This window comes from Pelodiscus sinensis, chromosome 25 (assembly GCF_049634645.1).
Source record: "Pelodiscus sinensis isolate JC-2024 chromosome 25, ASM4963464v1, whole genome shotgun sequence".
Classification (NCBI taxonomy): Eukaryota; Metazoa; Chordata; order Testudines; family Trionychidae; genus Pelodiscus; species Pelodiscus sinensis.
Window position 1 is genome coordinate 2,964,858 of NC_134735.1, and position 25,021 is coordinate 2,989,878.

The 25,021-nt window shown below is 58.9% G+C and overlaps 1 protein-coding gene across 12 annotated transcripts in view; it reads right to left on the reverse strand.

Annotated features, from left to right (window-relative positions):
* Positions 1 to 25,021, reverse strand: part of MACF1 (microtubule actin crosslinking factor 1) — a 301,070-nt gene that overhangs the window by 252,078 nt on the left and 23,971 nt on the right. Inside the window, exon 1 of one of the 12 annotated variants that reach the window (XM_075908720.1) lies at positions 5,685 to 5,896. The exons of the other annotated variants lie outside the window; for them this stretch is intronic. Coding sequence (XP_075764835.1) covers positions 5,685 to 5,736 — 52 coding nt within the window. The 5' untranslated portion in view covers positions 5,737 to 5,896. Of the gene's footprint in view, positions 1 to 5,684; positions 5,897 to 25,021 lie in introns of those variants that run through there. 12 annotated transcript variants of the gene reach the window in all.

A 25,021-nucleotide genomic window follows, 5' to 3' on the forward strand; every position in this document is an offset into this window, starting at 1 on the left:
CCGTTACCTTCCCGACCCCTCTCCGGTGGCAGAGGGGCAGAGACGCGGGGATACGTGTGAGGGAAGAATTCCTTTCTGCCACGGGACTCACCCATCGGGGGGGGGGGGGGGAGAGAGCAGCTCCCGCTCTCCAGAACATGCAGTTGGACCGTGACCTCAGGCCCCAGCCACCCACAGGATAAAAAGTGCTGCACCCGGGGACCTGGGAAGGGGAGATGGGACCTCTCCCCAGGCCAACTTAGGTGGCTGCAAAGTCGTCAGGGTCATCCGCTGGCTATTCGGTGCTTGCACAGAACTGGGGCGGGGTCTTAACTGAACTGGGGCCTGTGTGTTCTGTAGTTGTGCCTTAATCTCTGTATTCATGCCCCTCAGTGTGAAAAAAGCTATTTGCATAGATTTACATATATATTTGCATGTATATGCAACTACACTGAAGTTGCGGCCCTTGGCTTGTGCTGTGAGGGATCTTTGTGGCCCCCGGGGGCTTCTAACGTCGAGTAGCCCTGCTATGGAGCCTCTTACATGCAACATCGGTTCCCTACCCCTGCCCGAAACTAAGACCCGGGGGCCGGATGCGGCCCCTGGCTTGCTTGGATCCGGCCCCTGAGGCTCGGGGCTCCCCCCAGCCTGCTCTTGCTGCTCTCCCTCCCGCTTACACCCCACATCCCAGCAGCCACCTTCCACACACTGAGCCCCTCATTTCTGACCCCACCTCAGAGCGGCCCTCAAATCTACTAACCTGGGGGCTCCCCAGGCTTCGGGGTGCGAGGGGAACGTGGGCTGGGTCCTTTGGGACCACCGCAAGGGTTTAGTTTTGCTTCTCACGCGTGTGCAGCCCCTGAATGATTTTTCTGGGGGTCAGCGGCCCCCGACCCAAAAAAGATCCCCCCCCCGGCTTAGGGCCTCAGAAGGTCTTCATCCGGCCCTGCACGACCCCATCGCTGGCCAAGTGTGAGAGGACGTCCTATCTGCCCACTCCCTCAGGTGCGACCCTCCTTCCGAGCCATGGCTCGTCATGGAGACAAGCCAGCTGCCGTGCTGAGCCAGTGACCAGGCCAGAGGAAGCCAAGAAGTTAACTCTGCCGGCTCCCAAGGCGCGCTGGGAAAACCCGGGGAGGCGCCTGTTTACACTGCGCTGCCAGCAAGCAGCGAGCTTCGGAGAAAGTGAAACTCCGGCTGGCGAGAAAATGAACCCTCCCCGCCACACTGGCAATCAGCCTCCCCGCAAAGCCCCTCGGGGCCACGGCACAGCGCTGGGAAAGCGGGGACAGGGCCGCAGAGCTCCCTGGCTCTCGCCCCTCCACCAAACAAAGTCCAGCCAGAGAGCAAACAAGGCAATTCTAGGAAAACCTGTTTCCTCTGCCCCCCGCCTGCGCCAAAGAGGGAAGGAAACGGGACGTGGCCGACACAGCTCGTCTCTTCCACCTTCCCCCCTCTCCGGTCAGGGAGCCGGCAGAGCCGCTGCCTCCCAGATCTCTCCCGGCCAGGCAGCCTCTGGGGAGAAGGGAAGCGTTCCAGCCCTTTGCTCAAACTCCGCATCCTCTAGCGCACGGCTGGCACCTCGCCCGGGGTCAGGGATCCGCACTCTCAGACATTTCCATCTGAAAGGCTGCCGGCCCCAATATCCGCTGCTGCTTGTACCTCCCTGGCCGATGAATAGAGACGGTGGCGCTCACCAGCCATCAAAACCGTGCTTTGTCCCCACAGGAAGGGGCTGGGGCTGTGTTTCGGCACAATGGCTGCACCCCCGCGCCCTACCGCCAACACCTAGAGACCATGGTGACGGGCACAGTTCCACTCTCTGGGAGGAGACGGACGGGCAACAAACCGACAGCAGGACGAGTACATGTCTGTGTCTGGCTCCCTCAGGGACTTCTCAGGGCCCCGTCACCATGGTACCTGAACTCGGAACAACGGGAAAGCCCTGAGCACAACCACAAAGGAAATGTGTTCCCTTTCCTCGCAGATTCTTTCTATTCAGCCTTTATTCTCCACCTCCGCGCCCACCCTCTCTGGGGTTTCCTCATCTCTCCTTGCTTCCCATCCTGCCATCAGTGTCTCTAGCACAGTAGTCCCCTCCCCAACGCAGTGCCCGCCGAGGCATTTACGTGCGCCCGCCGAGTGACCAGGGCCGGCCCACGCCATTCCTGTGCCCCGGGCGCCCGGCGCACGCGCAGCCCCTAGCCCGGGCGCCCGGCACGCGCGCAGCCCCTACCCCGGGCGCCCGGCACGCGCGCAGCCCCTACCCCGGGCGCCCGGCACACGCGCAGCCCCTACCCCGGGCGCACGGCGCATGAGCGGCCCCGCCCCCGGCAGCCCCAAAAGCTTGGAGACCACTGCTCTAGCGGATGATGGGAGAAGGGGACACAGGAAAAACAAGGACAGCCACTACGGCGCGTGTGTTACCGTCCCGGGAGCAGGGCTGGGCAGCCGCGACGCACAGAACAGGCTGGCCCTAGCCGGAAGACAAACTCCAGCCTTGCTCTGTGCAGGATTCTTGGCCCTTTTTTATTTCCACTCATACGAGCACGTTTCGGTTGGCAAAGACGAGGTTCGTGGAGAGAGGAGAGCGCGGGGAGTTTGAATGCGCACTGCTGCTCACGCGGGAAACATTGGGACAGCCATCTGGAAAGACTCCTGCAGGGTTGGGAGTCATCTGAGCCAGGAGCAGAAATACCGTGGGAATTCGGTGATCAATCAAGCAGCCTGAAGAGCAAATCCGCAAACTAGCAGTCTTGCCGGGGGTGGGTGGGGAGGGGTGTGCTGCGAGCGAGCCAGAGGCTGAATTATGGCTGTGAAAGAGCTGAATTCTTCCCAGCAACCAATGAATTCGTTAAAAAGAAAAGCCCGACGTTCGCGTGCAAGCGGGTTACGTTTGCCAAACCGATGTACATTTCACCCAGCTGCAGTCGGGAGACGGGGGCCAAGAGCGTCTTTGGCAGTGGGCCCTAGAACAAGGCTGGAAACACACAAGCACCCCCAAACCCCCCAAAAAATTCCTGCCGAAGCCGCTCTCAAAAAACGGACTGTGAGATTCGGCAGGACCCGGCTCCAAGGAAACCCACCGCAAGGTCTCGGAGAGAAATGACCTGACAGGGCTCTGAGCGCCCTCAAAACTCAACAGGGTCCTTCCCGGCTCTCTTTCGCAGCTCAGCGGCAGAAGCAGCCAGGCGCTGGAGAAGGGATGTTCAATGCGCAGGGGGAAGGGAGCGCTAAGGAGGGGAAACACCCCCCACTCCCGAAAGAACGACCTAAGACCTCACGGCAGGCAGCTGAAGCCGACAGCCGGGCCCAGCCCCATGCCCATTTGTGCTACGGCTGCTGAAGCACTAACGCGCCTCCTCGCTCAGCAGCTAGCAGGCCGGGGCTCGCTTGGCATGGCTCTCCGACGCCAGCTGCCGAGAGGAGCACGAGAACTGCATGACGGGCGCTCCGCCTGCAGAACAAAGTGCGCTACGTTACGCCTGGACACAACCCCTCGTGTTCCTGGTCAGCTGGGAGCTTGTGCGGCTGCTCGGGAGCCATTCAAACGCCACCCCGCAGACTAGCAGTGGTGTTTCTACCGGTGGTGCACAGTCACACCTGCCTTGGTGCATACAAAATAATTTATTCCGCGCCGACGGAAAAATTCCGCACATGGATGGAAAAGACTCGAGGAAACATGGACTACAAATCAGGCAGCCGTCACAGCAAGAAGGGGGTTGGATTTAACCCCGGACGTGATCAACATCAAACCCGTATCAGCCTGGAGCCGGGACAGCCACGCCAGGGAAGGGAGGTGAGGCTACAGAGAGCCTTTGCCGTGACGTCTCCCTTGGCTGCCTGCTAAGTTAAACCTGGACTTCACTCACCCGGCTTACTCACGGCCCCAGGATCAGCTGGGAAAGCCCGGACATAGGGAGAAGTGCTGGAAAGGGGGAGCCAATAAAACCGCCACTGGCTGACCGGGAGCTGAATCCCTCCGGAATTGTTCCCTTCCTTCTGCTTAAATCCCAGTGTGCCCCCCCCACACCCATTCCCCATGCTGCTGCCTCGTGCCCCAAAGCTCAGCGCCTTCATAACCCACCCAGCTCCCCGGAGCTGGACCAAAGAGCCAGGGGAGGAGACAGCGAGACAAGACCCTGCCGCCTGCTGTCCCTTGGCCCACCCCCAGACAGTAAGAGGAGGAGGGGAGGGAGAGGCAAGCCTGCAGAAATGGCCAGAGTGTTGCCACAGCAGGGAGAGGCCCCCGGCTGTACCCTGACCGACATGCCGGAGCGATGAGGGCAGTAACCAAGGACAAGCAGCCGTTCCTACAGGAACTGGCCAAAACTCACCAGCTCCATCCGAGCGCAGGCGGACACACCCGGGTACCCTGCCTGCCCCGCCCTCTGAGCGCCACCCTCGTCTGGAAAACCTCCACCAACACGGCCTCCTCTCCCCCATCTTCCCTTGCGCTTGTCAGCTGGATCGCTCTCTCGGGGAAACCGCATCTCTCCCCGGCCTGCCGGCCACCTGCTCTCAGAGGCCGCGGAGTGCGATCAAATATCCAGCTCGCGGATTCCTTCCCCAGCCTCCCCGGGGTGAAGACAGAGCCGAAAGCCAGTCAGCGGCGGAAGGAGAGGAAATCACTCGGGCCATGGGGCGTTTTGCCCTGCACGGCTTGGGAAGGGAAAGTCATGCCAGCTGGGCTTCTCTGGGGAAGGGTGGCCCAGTGGTTAGAGTGCTCGTCTGAAGGGCCCAGAGCCGATTCCTTCCTCCACCCCCGAGGCCAACGCGACGTGGTGCGGGTCACTCGGGCTCGCCGTACCTTGGCTCCCCCCAGGCGCGGTAGGAGACGCACACTACAGCGCTCGAGCTGCTCCAGCACTCCGGGAACGGGGGCCCCACCTGTTCTGCTAGGAAGCGGTAGAACAGGGGCCAATTGCAAATCTAGAGCTCCTATTTCCTCCCTTCGCCAGCCATGCTCTGCTCTGACACCCCCCTGGCCACTCCAAGGTACAGTCAGACGTGGTGCCTCGTTAACACCCCCCCAACCAGCAGAAGATAACAGCCGCGGGGGGGGGGGGGGGGGGTGTTATGACATGTAAGCGGTCATGACATGTAAGCGGTATTCACCACCTGGAGCATAGAAGGGGACTCGGGGAACCTCTCCGGGTAACTCCCTGTGCTCTGCCCTCCTCGTCCAACTCACCAAAAAGTTCCAATAACGGGACTTTTGGGGGGAAGGGGGGCTGTGTTATTCCAATGCAGCCTCCGCTTGCCCCAGCCCCCGGAGAGCCCACGTTCCCACGCTGCCGCACTGCGACCTAGGAAACAAGGCCCGTGACAGGCGCAAGCCGAGTCAGGGCCACCATGGTGCTTGGGCAGGATACGACCTTTATTCGCTTCCGACAGGCCGCAAGGGCACAGAGGCCAGAAAGTTCCTCGTGTCCTCGGAGGGCCGGCTTTCCCCAACGCCTGACGGAGCCGGGGGTACGACACGGCCAGGGACACAGGGAGTACATGGGGGTAGCCAGACCCCGTTCGGTCTGCTCCCCCTCCTACAATTCTGTTGCCTAGTCCGCCTCAAACCAGGAGTCGCAACCCTTCCCCGCCCTGCCCCCAGCCCTGCCAGTTAAATGACAAGGCAGCCAGGCGCTCCGTGGGGGCTGAGGCGGCCACCTCTCCCCTCCTGCCTGCCCAGCAGGGAGCTCTGCAAATACCTTTCAGGTTGCTGAGACCATCCAGGAACTTCCTGTACTTCTCGGCGTTCATCTCCCTGCCGAGCCTGCCCTGCTTCAGCTGGTGGCCATCCTGCCCCGGCGCGGAGAAAGCCCCGATCTGTCCCAGATCCCCCTCTTCCCTGCCGGGCACCCACAGCCGGTCGCACGCCACTTGCACTTTGACCACCCTTGGGGAGTGATGTCACCGCAGAACCGCCCTGCACGGCCGTCCTTTGTGTGTCCGGAGCTGATGAAGCGCATTAAACCCGCCCCGGCCTACGCCGCCCCCTCCCCCTTTGTGCAAATTAGCAGTGAAACGACAGACCAACCTCGGGCATGGAGCTGGCTGGCTCGGGGCTTGACGACCCCCCCCCATCCCCTTTTCTCTCCCTCCCCCTCCCACGTGCAGGCGTTGGATTTCAGGGACCGTTCACACCAGCGCACAGCAGCGGACTGATACGTGAACCGGGGAAACGGTTAGGCACATACATAGGAAAATCAAAGAAAGCAAAATTCACAGGCACAGTGTCGGAGGAGGGAGGGAATGCACTTTTAAACCAGAACCCCTGGATTCTCTTCCCAGGGACAAGTCACTGCTTCCGTAAAATGGCGACAGACCCCCGGCTAACGGGGAATACGAACGGCCGCTGTTTACAAGGTGCTGGGAAAGCATAGCATGGCACACGTTCTCCGAGGGGTGAAGCACTGTAATAAAGCAGCACACTCAAAGCCGGCCGGTTGCTTATCTCCTATCTGATGCCCCACGGATGGGAAGCCGAGAAGGCCCCACTGCCCCCCACACGCGTCAGGGAGATGCGCCCTCACGCCCGGAAGGCGAAAGAGTTACAAAAGCCAAAAGGAGATTTACTTGTTGGACGAATTTTGGCAGCCCCCGACGGCCCGGAGCAAGGGGAGCGGAATGTGGCAGCGCACGCTCCGGGGCGCGCCGCACGCTTCCCCTTTCGTAACGCGACGCCGTCAGCAGCACAGAGGCAAGCGGGGGGCTGAACGGGAGACTCGCGATCCAATAGAAAGTCAACCGCCCAACGCAAGCCAGGCCGAGAGAGACAGAGCACGAACCCGCCACGGCTGGCTGAAGAGCCCTGAAGCGAAAGGCAGAAGGAAGGCGACGGGACCAAAACACCCGCCCTGCGCACCATCAATCTTACCACCCTCCGAACCGCCCCCGCACCTCACTCAGCTCCCCCTCGACTCCAGCTGCGCCCCCTCCTGAACGCAGCCCTGGCCTCCCCCTCCTCACCACCTGCTCCCTCCAAAACGCCTCTCCTTCCTCCAGACAGCCAGACCCCTTTGCATCATAAACTTAAAAACCAACACAAGGTCTGGTAGCACTTCACAGACTAACAAAACATGTTGTCAGCCAGTCGGTCTGTGAACTGGGCAGGGCAGGGCTCCTGTCTGCGAGCTGCACTGTGCATCCCAAGTACGCTGACAGGACAGGCCGAACCTCTCTCGTCCAGAAACTTCCGTGGTCCGGCGTGATGTCAGTTCGCCAGATCTCCACTTTCCATGGGGGTGGCCAACGTCCTGCCTCCCCACAGAGCGCGTCTGCAGCCCCCAGTCCTGGCTCTCAGGGTTCGGCGCTGTTATTCCGCTCGAACGTACCCTCCGTGTCTTCGAACAGCCCGGTGCTGGCCATGCTGCTAGTCAATACCGACCTCTCTGGCTCAGACCCAGGCAGGTCCCGCGGGAGCCGGACTGGAGAGGTTCAACCCGTACACAAGCCAACCAGTGTTTCAGGGCCTGGCTGGCGGAGCTCACGCTGTTCATGCCAAACCTCTGGTGCTAGCCGTTAGCGGGGGGCGGGGGGAGGAATTGCTGGACAGTAGCGGGCTATTTTTACACCCTCACCGAAAGGCACTGGCCCCTGACTTGCCACTTGCTTCGTATTTCCTCCCAACTCCTTGCCAAGGGATTGTGTCAGATTAAATAACAGCCAGCGCGGCTGGGGGGAAGGGGAGGCCGTTCCAGCCGGAGGTTCTGGCAATTTAGCTTTCTCCAAGGCTAAGATTACAACAGTGCACCATGGCCTTTGGGGGCGGAGGCAAGAGGAGACGAGTCCCTGGAGCTGCCTCCCCAGCAGACAGCCCCTCTCCCATCCTCCCTCGAGCCCTGCAAAGCAAAAGGCCCAATAGTAAGGGGGTCAGAGAACACCGCATCCATGCCGTGGCTGCAGCATGGGACTCCCGTCTGTCCCCTCGCCAGAGAGCAGACTGAACCTGCAGGGCTGCTGCCCACAGGCCGGGTGCAAGCCCGAGATGTCTGGCGCGGATGCTCTTCTTCAGCAACGGGCATGGCGTGTAGACCCAGGACTAAAGGCTGGAGATGGGCAGAAGTGGACACATTTCAGGAGGTCGATCTACTGAGCTTAACAAAGAGGAGGTTCGGGGGGACTGGATCACAGTCTGTAAGAACCGACAAGGGGAAGAAAGCAACAGAGAAAGGCGTCGCGTGAGCCAATGGCTGGATGTGGAAACCAGACCGATTCAGCCAGGAAATAAGGCGTAAGAGTTTTAACACTGAACCGTAGAGTCATAGGACACTATGGAAGGGACCTCGCGAGGTCATCAAGTCCAGTTCTCTGCCCTCACAGCAGGACCAACCTGTCCAACCTGCTCTTAAATCTCTCCAGAGATGAGGATTCCACAACCTCCTTAGGCAACTTATCCCAGTGTTTCACCTCCCTGACAGGAAGTTTTTCCTAATGTCCAACCTAAACCTCCCTCGCTGCAGTTTAAGCCCATTACTTCTTGTCCTGTCCTCAGAGGTCAAGGAGAACAATTTTTCTCCCTCCTCCTTGTAAAGACCTTTTAGATACTTGAAAGCCGCTCTCATGTCCCCCCTCAGTCTTCTCTTTTCTAACCTAACCAAGCCCAGTTCTTTCAGTCTTCCCTCCTAGCTCATGTTCTCTAAACCTTTAAACACTTTTGTTGACCTTCTCTGGACCTTCTCCAATTTCTCTGCATCTGTCCTGAAATGTGGTTCGTGGAGAGCAATTCACGATTGGGACCATTTCCCAAGGGTCACGGTGGAGTCGCAATTTCGGAAGCACGACTGGATGGCCTCCCTAAAACTCTACTTTGGGAATTGTTTTGGGGACCGTCTCTGGCTTGTGCCGTCCCAGCGGTCACGGATCCCCATGCGCCCCCCAGCCTTAGAATTGTGAAACTCCACACACTCTAGAGCAGAAGCCCCCACGCCTGACTGCGCCATCCTAGTTTGTAACAAAAACCAAGATGATCACAGGGCTGGCTTGGGTGAAAAGGGTCTAGGGCAGTGTTCCCTCGAACTCTGTCCATCTGTGTGCAGAATAAATTTTATTATGTGCACCAATGAAAGAATCGATGTGCACCACCTACAGACACACATGCTACCAACTTTGGAGCAGCTGCGGGCGCTTTGCTAATCAGCTGGGCAGCATTTGACTCGCTCCTGGATGGCTGCCCAAGTACTCAGCTTACAGGGATCACTGGCCTAGGGAGCTAGTATTAACGCAGGGTACACAGAAGCATCAGCCCCAATGACTCTTAAATCCAGGGCAGCCATCCCCTCCCCCTTGTCTCTACAAATCAGGCAGGTCAGTACGGCATGCACTGCAGGGTGGGAGGCTAGTCAGAGCCAACAGGACCGAGCCTTGTGGGATCTAAACACCGAGCCTCGTAGCCAGCCCAGAGGCTTCCTCTCCCTCACAGGCACTGGTGGTATATTTCACAGTGAGCAGTGAGCATCATGCACTGAGTTGTTCAGGCTGAATCATAGAATCACAGAACACTAGAACTGGAAGGAACTTCGAGAGGTCATCAAGTCCAGTCCCCTGCCCTCACGGCAGGACCAAGCACCATCTAGATCAGTGTTTCTCAACCCTTTTCTATCAAGTACCCCTTTTTCAAAAGCAAACATTGGACGTACCCCCAGTACCTACAGTTTCCAGACACACAAGATTTTTTTCTACCACAGAAACACATTTGTTTAAACAACTTCATCGTAGCCGGGCAGGCGATGACATTTTTGGGTGTAAAAAGTACAAAACTAATAAAGCGCTGTAAAACTTAACACACACATTCAGTTTTCTCCAAATTTCAGTTGTCTTGACGTACCCCCAAAACTTCTCTCAAGTATCCCTAAGGGTACTCGGACATCCCTGACAGGTGTCTGTCCAACCTGCTCTTAAATATCTCCAGCGATGGAGATTCCACAACCCCCCTAGGCAATTTATTCCCGTGCTGAACCACCCTGGCAGGTAAGAAATTTTTCCTAGTGTCCAACCTACACCTCCCTCTCTGCAATTTAAGCCCCTTGCTTCTGGTCGGGGAAAATCAGTTCCCCCCGGTACCAATTTGACCAACACAGGGAAAGCCAGGGACAAAGCCTCAGCACACGGGAAGAATTCACAACGGCTGTCCTCCTGGCAGCCTCAGCCCCAGCAGGGATGGGACCTGCGTGCCCGGCTCACCCCATCGCCCAGCTGCACACACACCCTTGATCAGTGTCGTGTCAAATGGAACAAACCCCGGAAGCCAGTTGCCACTTTCACCCCCCAACAGCTGTTTGTCCAGGAACTCGAGGAGCCAAAACGGCTCCAGCAGCGCCTCTAGAAACCACAGTGACAAAGGCAGGTGCTACATTCGCTGGCCATTTGTTCTAGGACAGCGCTCCCTCCCCCCTCCATTGTCTGGGGACGCAGGCAGGAATGTCCCGGGGGGCAGATGGAGGGGTTGGGTTACACCTTGTCCCTCTGGTCCCGGAAGGGACAGCAAGTTTGCAACATGGAGAGGGAGGAGAAGCAGAATTGGGAAGTGGGGGGGGGCAACATCTCCCATCTTCACAGCTCGCATAGGAAATGATTTTCCAGGGGCTCCAACAATTGGTTCTTTGGGAGACTTTCTGCCGCTCACCCCAACCTGCAACTTCGAACCCCGGCAGCACGGCTCAGCCACCAGCTTAACGTTGGTCTCCTTCCCAGCCCTCCCTGTCTCAGCAGTCTCCCAGGCTTCGGCCGGAGCACGCGCTTTTGGCTGGCAGCCTCCCTCCTGGTTTTCAACACTGCACTTGATAACAGCCCAGGCCTGTTTGGTGCGTGAAGGGTAAAGGAGTCGCCCGCGAAGCACAGGTTAGTACGCTGAAGGCGTGAGCACCACGGGCACATAACTCCACGGCGCTGGGCGCAGTACGGACACAGAACACGCAGGACCCGGGCAGGAGTGCACATAGAACACTGTCACATTTGGACGACGATTCCCACCCGGAAACACCCGGGCCCCGGCTTGGCTTGTGTCTCCTACTCAGAACCACAGCCCGACTAGCAAGCGACTCGTGCGACATTTGCTATCCCCTCGTGGACACGTTCGTGCAACGTTGCCCGCTGCGGGCTTCACGCACCTTCCTCTGGCACGGGGACTGGCCACCGCGGGAGAGGGGCAGAGACAAGCCACTGGTGTGACCCAGGATTGCAAGTCTGATGCCCCTGCCGCCCTCCGCCACACCTCCTGGGTACCGGGAAGAAGCCAACCCATCCCCGCCGCTTCTCCATCCCCCCCCCCCCCCCCCCCACATTACCCTACGGCAGTCCCAGAAACCACCGGCACAGGTTCTAAGACCTGCAGCCCTCCCGTCGGGATTGAGCTACCCATCTGCAGCAGCCGGGGCCGGAATGAATTCGTTGCCATGAGTGCGCAGAGCGGCGTGCGCAGAGCGGCCGTTTGGAACAGAGCTCCAAGCTCCGGGCAGCCAATGTACCCCATTTTCCACCGGGACACAGTGAATTTACACCAGACAGGCTGGGAAGAGCCAGCAGGGGTGCCAGAGGCATTCAACACCGGGACACACTCATAACTCCACGCACACAGCTTCCCCGGCCCTGTCCCCCAACCTTCACTGACACCCCCCCCATTTTCGCCCAGGGAGGCCTTCAGCTTCCAGCAACATTCCTCTGTCGCCTCTAGGCAGGGGAAGGAGGGAAAATAAGTGACTGCAAGAAGCCAAGTTACCTCTAAAAATAGCACAATGGAATTTTCCTCGGAATAGCTACTTCTTGCTCGCAAAGTTGCTTGCAGTACAATAAAAAAGGAAACCGAGACGCGACAGCACAGATGGTGGAAGGGCGCAGGGTGGGGGGGAGGGGAGGAGAAAAGACGGGAGGCCACAATGCAGCCGGGAGAAGGGGATCCCAGAGCTCCTCAGAGACCCTCGTTTCCATATGCAGATTGGCTCTAAACCCCCTCCCCCCCCCCCAAAATGCTGCTCCCTGGAGGTTCGGGACACCGTCCAAACCATTATCCGAATGCAACCAGCTGCCTGCACGCAGAAGCTGCGATCTGGATCCGTTACACACCCAGGGCTCTGCAGAGCCAACGGGGGAACTGTCCCGGTTCAGTTTCATTCTGTCCCCGCCTCCTGAGCCAGGACACGGCCAGACGTGTTACTAGCACGGGGAGGAAGCAGAGAGCTAGTTAACGACAACAACAATTCTTGGCCTGAAGGGAGCACGAAACTTGGCTGAGTTCTTTGCTTTTATCGATGACCCGAACCAGGTCTCGGCTACCCCAGGCACCGGTGCCCTCAGCTCCCTTTTCCCCTGGGGCTGTTGATCGCTTTAATGTCGTGCCCCGCAGACCGATAAAAAGTAACTCAATGCTCCAGCCTGCTTCCCCTTCCCCGCCTTTCCCTGCTCACAAACACTCAATTGTGCCAGGAAAATAGGTCAGCGACTTGCAGAACAACTGCTGAGCGTGTTCGAGCGCAGCCCCAGGCCTCCGGCTCCAACAGGCCAGGGGGAGGCAAAATATTGCCTAGGAGACCGAAACCAAGGAACCAGCCCAGCACAAGCAGCACCCAGTCCTGCCCAGTTCCAAACAGTTGAGGCTGACAGGCCAGAGGGCAGGTTTCCAGCCACTGCTTGGATTTGGGGCTCTAGCATCTTCAGCTCCTGAAGAATCCAAAGCCCGTTTTCCCAAAGACCAGAGGGAACCCTGCTAGCTCAAACCCTGAGGCCACATCTTCACTACTTGGAAGAACCACACTGCTGCGATCGAGCTTCCAGAGTTCAATTTAGTGGGTCTAGTGAAGACCCGCTAAATCAAACTCAGAGTGTGGCCCCATCCTTCGTGAGGCGTAAGAGAAGCTAATGGGAGCGGTTGCTCCCGTCGACCTCCCGCTGTGGAGACAGTGCAAAAACTCGAATGAAGGTACATCGACTCCAGCTTCGTAATTAACATCCCTGGAGTTGCGTATCTTAATTCGACCGTGTCGTTACCCGTCTTGTTCAGCATGTCCTCCCTCGCTCCAGCCTCAGCAATCAAACACACAAGCTGTGCTGGCCGGAGGAACCTGAGGCTCAGACAAGCGCTAGATGGTTTGGACTTAGTCTGGCCTGGACTGAAACCACACTGGAGGAGACAGAGTTGGCAAAATTTAACTGAGAGGGAGCAACTGCCATTTACAAGACAGACAAGGCGGGCAGGGTAATATCCTGAGTACTGCGCGCTACAAAATTGGTATCCGTATCCAAGCTGCAAAATACGGCCTGCCGCTATCGGGCAGAAACCTGCAGATTTGCAGGGCTCTAGTAATATCTTTTATGGGACCAACCTCTGTCAGTGAGAAGGGCAAGCTTCACCAGGGTTTCCTTTAAGCTGTGCACTTGGGCAGCCACCCAGGAGGGATTCAAAGGCCGCCCAGCGGATTAGCAGAGCGCTCACCACCGGCGGCGTTTCTATCGGTGGTGCACATCCACACATAGCGTGGCGCGGAGGACAAAATGTATTCCGCACATGGGTGGAAAAAATTCAAGGGAACACCACCCCTCACCTGCCTTGCCCCTCACACATCCTGGGGCCGACACGACAACACTGCCTATTTACCAGACGTGCACGCAACTTCGGCAAGTTATACCCTGCATTACCCGCATGCTTCCAGGCTGAAGGCACGGTGCTGGCCTTAACCCATCCAACTCCGCACCCTTGGAAGGAGGGCTGTGTAGGAGGCGCTGCAGCCATGAGACCCCCTCAACTCCCCATCTCACACCTTCTCTTGCTCTGACGGGGGTGGCCACAGCTGTTCCACACGACGGCTCCTGCCACTGGGGCTGACCAGGGGGAGGGGGAGAGACACCCCCACGCCGTGCTCCTGCAGCCGTGCTACACTCCAGCAGGGCGACTGAGCGGGTCTGTGCCGAGGGCAGGCTCTCAAAGCACATCTCCTTGCAGCAGAGCAGGAACAGGACCCCCATGGCCACAGGGAGGGGCGGAGTCCAGGGGACAGCTGGGCGAAGTGGGGAGAGGGATGAGAACTGAACTCCTTGCCACCCCAAGCTTTTATGGGGGTGCATGAGGAGAGTGCTGGCTTCTTTCCCTCCCTTTCACTCTGCCCTCCCATTTCCCAGCCACCCCGGCTCTCTGGGACCCTCCGGAGCATGCGCACCACTGCCTGCCAGCCGGTTTGCGCCCGAGTCGGAGGGAAAGACGGTTTGCTCCCATCTGGTCAGGAAAGGGTTAGGATGCAAGCGACTAGTCAACTATCCGGTAAGCAAAGACGTTTTGGATAGTCGACTAGTCCCTTAACTAGTCTCTTCGCCCCCTTGCTGCCTCGAGGCGGGGGGGGAGAGAATCCTAGAATACTAGGACTGGAAGGGCCTCGAGAGGTCATCGAGTCCAGTCCCCTGCCCTCACGGCAGGACCGAATACTGTCTAGACCATCCCTGATAGACATTTATCTAACCTGCTCTTCAATATCTCCACAGATGGGGATTCCACAACCTCCCTGGGCAATTTATCCCAGTGTTTCACCACCCTGACAGTTAGGAACTTTTTCCTAATGTCCAACCTCAACCTCCCTTGCTGCAGTGTAAGCCCATTGCTTCTTGTTCTATCCCCAGAGGCCAAGATGAACAAGTTTTCTCCCTCCTCCTCATGACACCGTTTTAGGTACCTGGAAACTGTTCTCATGTCCCCCGGCAATCTTCTCTTTTCTAAACTAAACAAACCCAATTCCTTCAGCTTTCCCTCACAAGTCATGTTCTCCAAACCTTTCATCATTCTCGTTGCTCTTCTCCAATTTTTCCACATCTGTCTTGAATTTCTAGAAGCCAAGGGAGGGGAGCAGGAGCCAGAGCTTGGGGGGTGAGGGGAAGAGACCAAGAGCTGGCTCCCCCCAGCACTGTCTTTGCAGGAGGCAGGAGGGTGGCGGGGACGAGGTGCAACACCCCTCTGCTTTTTAAATGTTTTAAGAGTGGACAGGCTCTTAATCCCTTTAATAGGCTGAAGCACTGCAGGAGAGACCCAGTGCGAGCTGGGAATCAGCTGTCCCGGCTCGCGCTGGGTCCCTCCTGCTGCGCACCGGGTCCCTCCTGCTCTCCTGCTGGGTCCCTCCTGCTTATCGACTAATCGATTGCTTGATTAAACTAAATGTAACTTCCCTAGAAAGGGTTAACGGAGCCCGCGGCCAGAGCTGTCATAAGCACCGACTCCCTCTCCTCTCCAAGCCAGGGAGCGGCTGAAATTCCAGGGCTGGCAGGGATCGCTCCAGCTGGCTTTGGATAGCCGAGGCCCAGTCCACTCCGAGGCCTGCTCAGCGTCCCACGTGTGAGCGTCTGAGAGGCTGGAAGGGGAAGAGAGAAGGGGAAGAGCCTGCAGCCGTCTGGAATAGCTACTGTACAGCCAGCTGTCGGCCAGCCTGCAGAATCCCACCCGACAACTGCCTTCCGCAGCAAGAATCAAAAGCATCCGAAACAGCCGTGGAGGATGAAATATCCCAAGCCCCCGATCCTGGCTCCTAGGGAGTCGCTTGCAGTAATCCCCGGGGTCGTCACGACCGTCTTGCATCCGCTGGCCTTTGCTGGACAGGTGACACTTGGAAGCATCATGGGTGCTATTTATTTCCAGTGCCGCCCCCCCCCGCAAAGAAACCTTACGGGTCACGGAAACGCAGCCAAAGTGGATTCCACCGCTTGGTCATTTCCCCAGCTTAGCAGTAATGACACTGTCACCCATGGGGAGGGACGCAGCGCCAGGGGCTTCCTCCGGACCCAGCGAGGAAAGCAAAACCCAGAGCAGCAGGAGACGCCTGGGCCGCGAGGAGAGGAGTCACAGGGGTACACAGTAAACACTGCAAAACTTTCGGGTCTGAGCACAGCTGTGCCGGTCTGAAAGGGCCAGCTGAAACTAGCGGCACAGCTTATCAGTTCCGTACCGGTGTATGCACGGCGATAAGGGCATTGCAGCGTCTTCCCCAGGGTGTTTACCAACATAGTTACGGCAGTAAAATAAATCACTCCCCCAGCCAACCTGTGTTATGGCTGTTCCATAATGGTAGAACCAGGCCGTAGACCACACTAGGAACAATCAGGGGGCCCAGCTACACCTCCATAGCTCTATAGCCAGGTTGGGCAACGTCCTCCAACCAAAGAGCCACACTCCATCAAAATTCAGAAGTGGCCAACAAAGAGCCATCTACTGCCCATGCCTGAAAATATACAACTTTATATTATTGATAATTGACTTAATGGTTAATCATCGCCTCAACGGAACACTGTACTCACAGACTTTATTTAAACAGGACTTCGGCTGCTGCATCTTTTCACGCACGTCTTTGAAGCTTACATCAGAACTGGTCCAATTCAGGCTCACGCCGCACTCAACCGACATGAGTCAGGACGCGTTTTTAAATTTTGGAATTATTTTTTCATTTAAAAAGGTGCCTGACCACTTTGGGAATGACACAAGAGCCAGATCGGGTTCCGTACTGAGCCCATAGGTTGCAGACCCTGGTCTATAGCCTCAGTGTCTCATGTAGGAGCAACTATGAGGCTCAAAGGGCAGGAGGAAGGGGAAAAGCTATATCAATATACGGGGCTGTCCTTACACATAGGCAGGCTATGCGGCCGCGTAGGGCACCTGAAAATCTGGGGCACCGCTGGGTCTTAATGTCCACCCACTTACCTCTTCCTAGCCCCCGTCTGTGGCTCTGTTTCCTCACAGTTGATCTAGTTAATATAAAAGCGACAAAGCTGGCCAGGCCTCTTAGCAAAAGAGCCATTCAAGTGGTAATGAAGCCATGCCAGTGTTTCTCAACCAGTGGTACGAGTCCCCTTTCGAGCACTCGAGAGAAGTCTGGGGGGCACTCGACAACGGAAATTTGAAGAAAACTGAATTTTTGTTTTAAGTTTTACAGCACTTTATTATTTTTGTACTTTACACCCAAGAATTTCAACGCCCACCCGTCTACGATGAAGCTGTTTCAACAAATGTGTTGCAATGGATTTTTGCGTGTCTGAAAACTGTAGGTACTGGGGGAGAGGGGGACTTATTTTTTTTAAAGGGTACTTTCTTAAAAAAAGGTTGAGAAACGCTGCCATAGGCACTACTAGGCAGACTGCTTCTGAGGAAGTGGGTTTTCCCCAGGAAAGCTCATGACCCCGTATGTGTGTTAGTCACGACGTTGCCTCAGGACTATTGGCTTTATGATTTTTACAACAGGGTCTTCGTTTAAAATTTGCTTTACAAAGATTTCATGAGCGTGCTGCTTCAGATTATAAAATCGCAGCTCTAAAACATCCCTATGTCTGCCTGCGGGGCGGCCAGCGGACTGCCTGGGCCCCCCCCCAGCCCTACAGAGAGCCCTGCCAATAGCGCTGCACTGACAAACCCTCGGGGGGGGCGCTGTACTGGTAACGAGGCGCTCCTACTGGCTTTGCTTCTCCCAGTGCCCTGAAAGAGATGAGCAGCAGCAGCCAAAGCACCAGTCTGCTGGTCCAAACCGTGTCCACATCAGGGCGTCTGCGGGTGTGGCAACGCCGCGTTTAAAAATCAAATCGTTCCCTGTCGCGGCTGGCCCCCGATCCCGAGCCGGCCTGGCCCGAGGTCTTGCAGCCGGAGGAGGAAGGAGCAGAACCGCCCTGAGAAGGTGGGGAAGTGAAAGAAAAGGAGCTGCGCCTCTGAGGCGGAGGGGGAAGCAGCTGGGGAACAGGGACCCTGGATTCCAGCCCCAGCTCTGTCACGTCCCCGTCTGGGCGGCTGCGGTGCCCTCTAGGAACCCTAACCCTTTGTGGGCAGCCGCTCAGAGGCCTGTGGCTGAAGGAGAAAGCGCCGGCTGCGGGCAGGCCCCTGGCTCGGCCGGACCCGAGGCCTGTTTGGAACAGAGCTCAGGGAAGCTCGGAGAAGAGAGGGAGACCAGGGCCGGGCCAGCCCTGGGGCCGGAGAGAGAGAAGCCGCTGAGAACTGACAGGCTCTCCCAGGCTCCAACGCTGCGACGGTCCCCGTCCGTATCCAGCCCTCCCGCCCCCAGGCCTTTGCACTTTGCTGCGCGAGAAGAGCTAGGGAAAGGGACCGGCTGGCCACAGCCACACTCAGGGCCCACCGGGGCAGAGCAGACGGGGCTGCCGGCAGGCGCCCTGTGGCTCTCCGACCCAGTCGCCCCACAACACACAGTCCCACAGCCAAAGGAGGCCACGAATCACCAGCCCACAGAAAAGGGAGCCGGACCCCCGGCTTGTATTTCCATATTCCACCTTCCCCGGCCGCGCTCCGCGCACGGACACACGGGCAGCAAAGGAGCAAGCCAGGGAGGGAAAAGCTTCTTAGATATTCATTCGCCAGTTATTCACTAGTTCAGTGTTCCTCAACCAGTGGTACGACCCTCAGGGGTACTCGAGAGAAGTGGGGGGGGGACGGAAACAGCCACTGAAATGTGGAGAAAACTGAATTTTTGTTTGACGTTTTTGTACATTAGTTTTGTACTTTTCACACCCCAAAATGTCAGCGCCCGCCCGGCTACAATGAAGTTGTTGAAACAAATGTGGTGTGATGGTAGAAAAAAAATTGTGTGTCTGAAACCTGTAGGTACTGGGGGGACTTCTCGGTTTTTTTTTTTTTTTTAAGGGATACTTTATAAAAAAAGGTTGAGAAACACTGCACTAGACCGCTAACCTTACCAGCCAGCCCCTCTCCTTCCCTCCGGCCAAACAGGAGGAAAGGGGCAGAGATGCAAGAGGAGAAGCCAAGGCAGTAGGAGGCAGGATCAATGCAGGAGCGTGAGTGAGGGCAGACAGCTGTCCCTCCTCACCCAAGGGACTCAGCGTTGCTTTACTAAGCATAAGCCTTGCCGGGGGAGGGGGGAGGAGGAATTCAACCCATTTGGCAGATGGGGAAACTGAGGCAGAAACAAGCTGGCTCAACCCTGGGGTCCCCTGCTATTCAGATCTCTTTCCACAGAGCACCGCGGCACTTGGGAGTAGCCCAGCGCCCTGACCCCCGCTTGCAGCAGAGGGAGGACGTGCCAATGGGGATAAAGCTCCAGGGGGTGTATTTCGCTAGTGCCAGCTGCCCCAGACGGCCAGCGGAGGAGCACAGAGGCGTGGAAGAAAGCCCCTCGTGCATACAGCCAGGCATGGAGGGTTTCTAGCAGGGCATTCGGCGCCCATGGGAGGGAACTAGAATCAAGCAGGAAATGAGAAACCGGCTACATTTCATTCACTGAAAAAGTCCCGTCCTCTCCGTGACACACTGATCAAGATCTCGCACAAGCAGAGGAAATTACAGGGCAGATATGAACTGGGGAGGGTATAAAATCCATAGAAAATCCTCGCTCACTGAGACACAGAAAACACCAGAAGCCAGCCTGCCCTCCCCCTGCGCCCCACACTCCCTGCAGGCTCGCTCCTGCCCCCCACAGCTCCTACCACAGAGCCCGGCTCTCCAGCCCCACCTTCCGAGCTCCCCACAGGTCTGTCCGCCTGCATCGCTGCGCTAGTCCCCTTGAGGGATGTGAAAGGGCAACTGGTTAACCAGTCAACCGACAAGCATCCCCCTTAACGGGTAATGCTTACCCGTTTCAGTTAACCGGGGGGGGGGGGTCGAAGCAGCTCCCCTATGGCTGTGGGGCTGCGCCAGCCCCACGGGGCTCAGCACAGAGCATCCCTGTCCGTAGCAAGCCTGGGCACGTCACGGACAGACGGAACAGCCCCTCCCCGCCCCTTCAATGGGCTAACCATCCCGTTTAACCCATTAACCGATCCAATGGGATTTTACATCCTCCCCTCCGCCCTCTCTCCTGCTCACACCTTCCAGTCCTTCTGCTTGGAACAGCCACCGCTCTGCCCAACGCCTCCCTCTCGCCCTCCAATCCACCCTCAAACCCTTCTCCCCTTGCTCCTCTCTTCACACGCCTCCTTCCCACTGCTGGCTAGTCGCCCTCGCGCGCACAGCCGGCCCCGGAAGGTTTCCAGCAGGGCTTAGACTTTGGGAACAGGTTCTCACTTCACAGTCGCCTTCTATGCCGGTGGGAAGCAGCAGCCGGCGCCTTGGGCCCCGCGGCGGGAAGGAATTAAGACAGAAACCAACCAGCTTCTAGCAACGGGACGAGGAAGCTCCCAGCTGACTCACACCAACATCTGCCTTGCTCAGCCGGGGCCCACGGGCGCCTGCGGAAGAGATCCGGCCCCCGGCTTGCTTGGATCCGGCCCCCGAGGCTCAGCACTGGGGAGCCTGCGCTGATGCCCCAGACCCTCCAGGCACCCACCCCCAGGGCTGGGGCACACAAAACCTACCAGCCTGGGGCCCTAGGCTCTGGGGCGCGAGGGGAATGCGGCGAGGGGTCTTCCTCCTCCTCAGTCGGGGCTTCTACTTTGCTTCTCGCTTGCGTGCAGCCCCTGGCTGATTTTTCGGTGGGTCAGCGGCCCCCGCCCCAACACAGGTTCCCGCCCCAGTTTTAGGCCCACAAATGGGGAAACCCACACAGAGATGTTGAATAACTTCCAGGCCCTGCAGCAGAGGTGGGGAACCTATGGCCCAGGGGCTGGATTCGGCCCCGGAGGCTCAGAGCTCCTCTCCTCAGCATTGGGGAGTTGGTGCTTCAGCCCTGTGGCCCCCTAACACCCAGCCCCCGCACCCCATCCCCCACCCAACCACCCTCCCAGGCCCCACACCCCAAACCCGCTTCCCAGCCATCCCCTCCCATGCACTGAACCCCTCATGACTGACCCCACCCCCAGAGCCTAGGGGAACCCACAACATCTACCAGCCCGGGTCCCCCAAGGCCAAGAGCGGGCAAGAATTTTTGAAGGGGGAAGGGCCACTTCGCAAATTTCAGACATGGTCACAGGCTTCCCCGGAAGAGGCGGGGCCTCAAGCAGAAGGGGTGGGGCCAGGAGACTTTGTATGCTCCCCCCCACCCTGATTGGCCTGGGGATGGGGGAGCTCATGAAGTTTGAGCCCCGTTCCCCCACCCTGCTAGGGGTACATGGTGCCTAGACAGAACTGCTGGCAGGTCCAAGGCGTCGCGCACCCCTGGCGGCGGGAGGAGACTGAGCGCTCCCCTATTGCCAGGTTTCCATCGGCCTCGGGGCAGGGGAGCAACCGGCTTGGTGGGCTGGATTCGGCCTGAGGAGGCCGTCTCGCCCGCCCCTGCCCTAGGCTCTGGCATGCCGGGGAACATGGCGAGTGACTTTCTGCTTCCCAGCTGGCGCCTTTTTATATTTTGCTTCTCCCTTGTGCGCGGCCCGTGGCTGATTTTTCGGCGGGTCTGCACCCCTGACCCAAGGAGGGTTCCCCACCCCCGCCCCACAGCGAGAGAACTCCAATTTGAGCCAGCGCCTGGCTCGGACCACGGCCTCTCCGACGCGATGTGCTGCCCCGCAGGGGACAGGAGTGGACAAAAACAGCCGCAGGCTCCCCGCCCGGAACGGGCGCCTTGAGCAGCTGTCCCGGTGACCCCCCCTTGGCGGGCCAGAAAGCGGCTGAGTGGGGTTCAGAGAGAGCCCCCCCCCCGAGGCCCGTAGCCTGGCTACATTGCGGAGTGCCAATGCACAGGCCTGGGGGCTCTCCAACGGGAGGTACAGGCGGCAGGCCCTGGGAAGCTGATCTTCCTTCTGCATCTGCATCTCCCCACAGCAAGCCAGGAACCAGCCGGGGGGCAAGGGGTGACGAATTGCCCAGAGAAAAGCAGCCCAGGCTGGTGCAGCCCAGGCTGGTGGGAAAGGCGCTAAGAGCCGGCGGCTGGGAGGAAAGAGGCTGGCGGGTCCGGCCAGCCTGCGCCTCCCTCGTGCGGGGCCGCGCAGCGTGGCAGCTCTACGGCGCCAGGCCCGGACCGGGGGGCTCTTCCCAGGCGCCGAGCTCAGCAGAATGTGCTGGAACCCGTCCCGGTAATTACAGCTCCCACCCTGTTCCGCTCCGCCCCAGGTGTGCAGCCTACACTGTCATTACCCCAAGCGCTGCGCCTCTTCCCAGCGCGCCCTGCCCTGACCGGCAGCCAGCGATTGCCTCACCAGCTGGCCCGGGGCAGGGGCTGATCCCCGCGCAAAAGGAGGCAAACCCAGGAGGAGCCGGAGAGGCAGGTGGCCGTGCTCGGAGGCAGAGCAGACAGATGGAGACAGGTATGGGCAGCGGGGCTGGGCTGATATTAAAGGAGACAGGGCCCCATCCAGCACGTGCCGGGAAAGCACAAACCTTGCACGTCACAGTGCAAGCCAAGAAGCCCCTGCCAGGTGCTGCTCAGAGCAGGCAGACACAGCCCTCGCCCTCCCCCGTGGCCCCCAGAGCAGCACCGGCTGCCCGAAAGGCTTTGAGAGTCCCATTCCTGCCACGAAGCCCCTGCCAGGGCTGCGTTTCCTGGGGGGCGTGAGCCAGGATGCCAGAGAGACGAGCAGAAAGGAAAAGGAAAGTTTAAGCTTTTGTCCGGAAAAGCACCGGACTCGGCACGTGCAACAGGGCAAGAGCAATTCCCGGCATTCGGCCTCTGTATGCGCCAGCTGGAAAACCAACCCAGACTAATCCCCCCCCACCCCACCCCCACCCCAAGCCTGGCATTCACAGACTACGTCCACATGGGGATTAATCTTGCTCCTGGAGCAGAGCTCTGGATTATCCAGCCTCTTCCATCCCTGCAGCCCTCGTTCCAGCACCTGCTTTGCTAACAGGGCCCTAAACAGCAGCAAGAAAAACGGCCCCGTTCAGGTTAAACCGGCCCCACGTCGGCATCACTGGGTAATTGATCACCACGCGAGGGCCGGCGGTTTAACCTCAGGCAGGACACAGCAACCCACAGGCTCCTTGCAAGCGAAAGCTCGGGGAAGCGAGTTGCCCGAGACGGGCAGTAACCATTCACCAACCCCGGTGCTAGTCTCCTTCCACATTCTCTTATGGCTTTGGTCTCTTGAACCCGCTCGCCCTCCCCCTCCCTCTGAAGGGTTCCCCCTGGGCCCGGCTCGTCGACAGGCGGGACTTGAAAACGGAAAGGCCCGGCATTCAGAACAGATCCAGAACGGCGCCGAGACATTTCAGCCTCACTCGTCTAGGCGAGCCGGGCCGAACCGCAGGGCCGGAGAGAAGGGAGCAGCCCTGAAACGCGGCGGCGGAACAGCCGTGCGCGGCGAACGACAGTCGGGCTGCTTTTGAGGAAGTGACTCGAGTCCTCTCGCACCACCCGAGCGGCTCCAATCAGTGTGGGTACCGTGATTCGCCAGCCACGCGGACGGCTGCTTCCAGCGGCTCCCTCGTTCCGAGAGCACGGCCCCTTCCTGACGGGCAGTGCGCTGCTTTAGATCGGGGGTGGGGAACCTTTTATAGGGGGGTGCTGAGTCGGGAGCTGCACAAGTGAGAAGCAGAAAAACCTCCCCAAATCCTCCCGGACGTGGCCCCTGACGGAGGAGGATACAGACACTCCCCACAGTCCCCTCCCACACCAGAGTCTGGGGGGGCCCCGGCTGGTAGATTTTGTGTACTCCAGCCTCGCGATTCACCAAAGCTGGGGGGGAGCCCTGAGTCTCGGGGGCCAGATCCAGGCAAGCCTGGGGAGGCATGTGGGCCTCAGGCTCCCTGCCCTCTTTAGAGCGAAATCTTCCCTTGCTTCTGATAGCCCCCCGCCGGCCGTCTCCCCCAGAATTTCCAATGCCAGCTCGTCCAGGCTTTCCCGCAGACCCGCTTCACCCTTCCTCCACCCCCGCCCGTTCTCACAGGGAGCTGCTTCCGACAGACTCCACGGCGGCCTGCCAGAGCCAACAGGAACGGCCCAATGCGATGACCTCGCCCCAGCCAGACACACCTGTCCCGGTTCGTAAATCTTTCACCACTCCTGGCCTGGGAAGGCAAGCCCTGGCACAGGTGCTCTGGTACGCCGCTCCGACCGCCCTCGGAGGCGGGGAGTGGACCCCGGTCTGATTGCCTCCTCACCCATCCAGAGGCGCCCAGCTGCCCGCGTCGCTGAGAGACGCGCCTCCCATGAGCTCACAGGCCTGGGAGAAAGAGTTTGTCAAGGCGGCTGCGGCCCACTGCCCCGACGAGGTTTGGGGGCCAGTCGTGCCGGACCGAGGGGATTTTACTGGGGCTGCCAAGGAGCGTGGTATTAACCGCAGCGACAAGAACGCCGCTTCCGGCGGAGCCTTCAATCTCCTCCCCTAACCCTGCGCGCCTGGCCCTGGCCCATGCGCTTCTGCACCGTGGCAGGCGCTGACGTTGGCAGGGGAACGCTGCCCCACACAGGAACCCGGCGCGGGAGCAGAAGACGCCCCCTCGGGCACATGCCACCACTGTCCAGCGTAAGCAGATCCCCCGATCACCCCGCCGAGGGGACTCCAAATGCCTCTTCCGAACAGGGGAGTCCTCCAACACGTTGCCAGCCCTGGGCACGCAGCCACGCCCATGCCTCTTTGCAAAGACCCCTTCCCCAAACCGGCGGGGAGTCCTCCCAACAACGCTTACGCCGGCCACAGTCAGTGGAACCGGTTTCACAGGGGCCCGTCCCTCTTCCTTTCAGCACCACTGTTCTCACGCTGACCTCCGCTAAGGCTAGCACAGGCACCTGGTCAGATTTTGCAGCGTGCGCCGCCAACCTGGGAAGAGGGATGTGAATGGTTCAACCGAAGGCATCCCCCTGACGGGCTACGGTTCACAGGTGGCCTGGGCTGGAGCGGATCCCCACCCACAGTGCAACACGGTGGGCCCAGCCAGGCTGGAGCTGCCCACCCTGATTAAACGGGAATTTGAGATGAGATGAGCCTCTTTTAATTGCCCCGCCCAGAGAAGAGAGGTTGCAGAGCTCTGCTCCGTGGGCTCCCCGGACAGCAGAGTCTGGAAACAAAAGTGTCCGGCTGCGTCCGCACGCTGGAGTTACGCAGTTCCGATATTTACCCGGCAGCTGTCACCGTGGTATCCAAACAGCGGCGATCGAGCACTAGCGGGAATCAGCAACGAGATTCTTTTCTCGCTTGTCTCCTAAGAGAGGCTGGAATGTTTTCCTCACTGGGTTGGCATCCGTCTTGGTATCTCCGGGGCAGCCTAACCAGAGAGTTAACCCCAGTGTGACCAGCTTGTGAGGGGAATGGCCAGAAA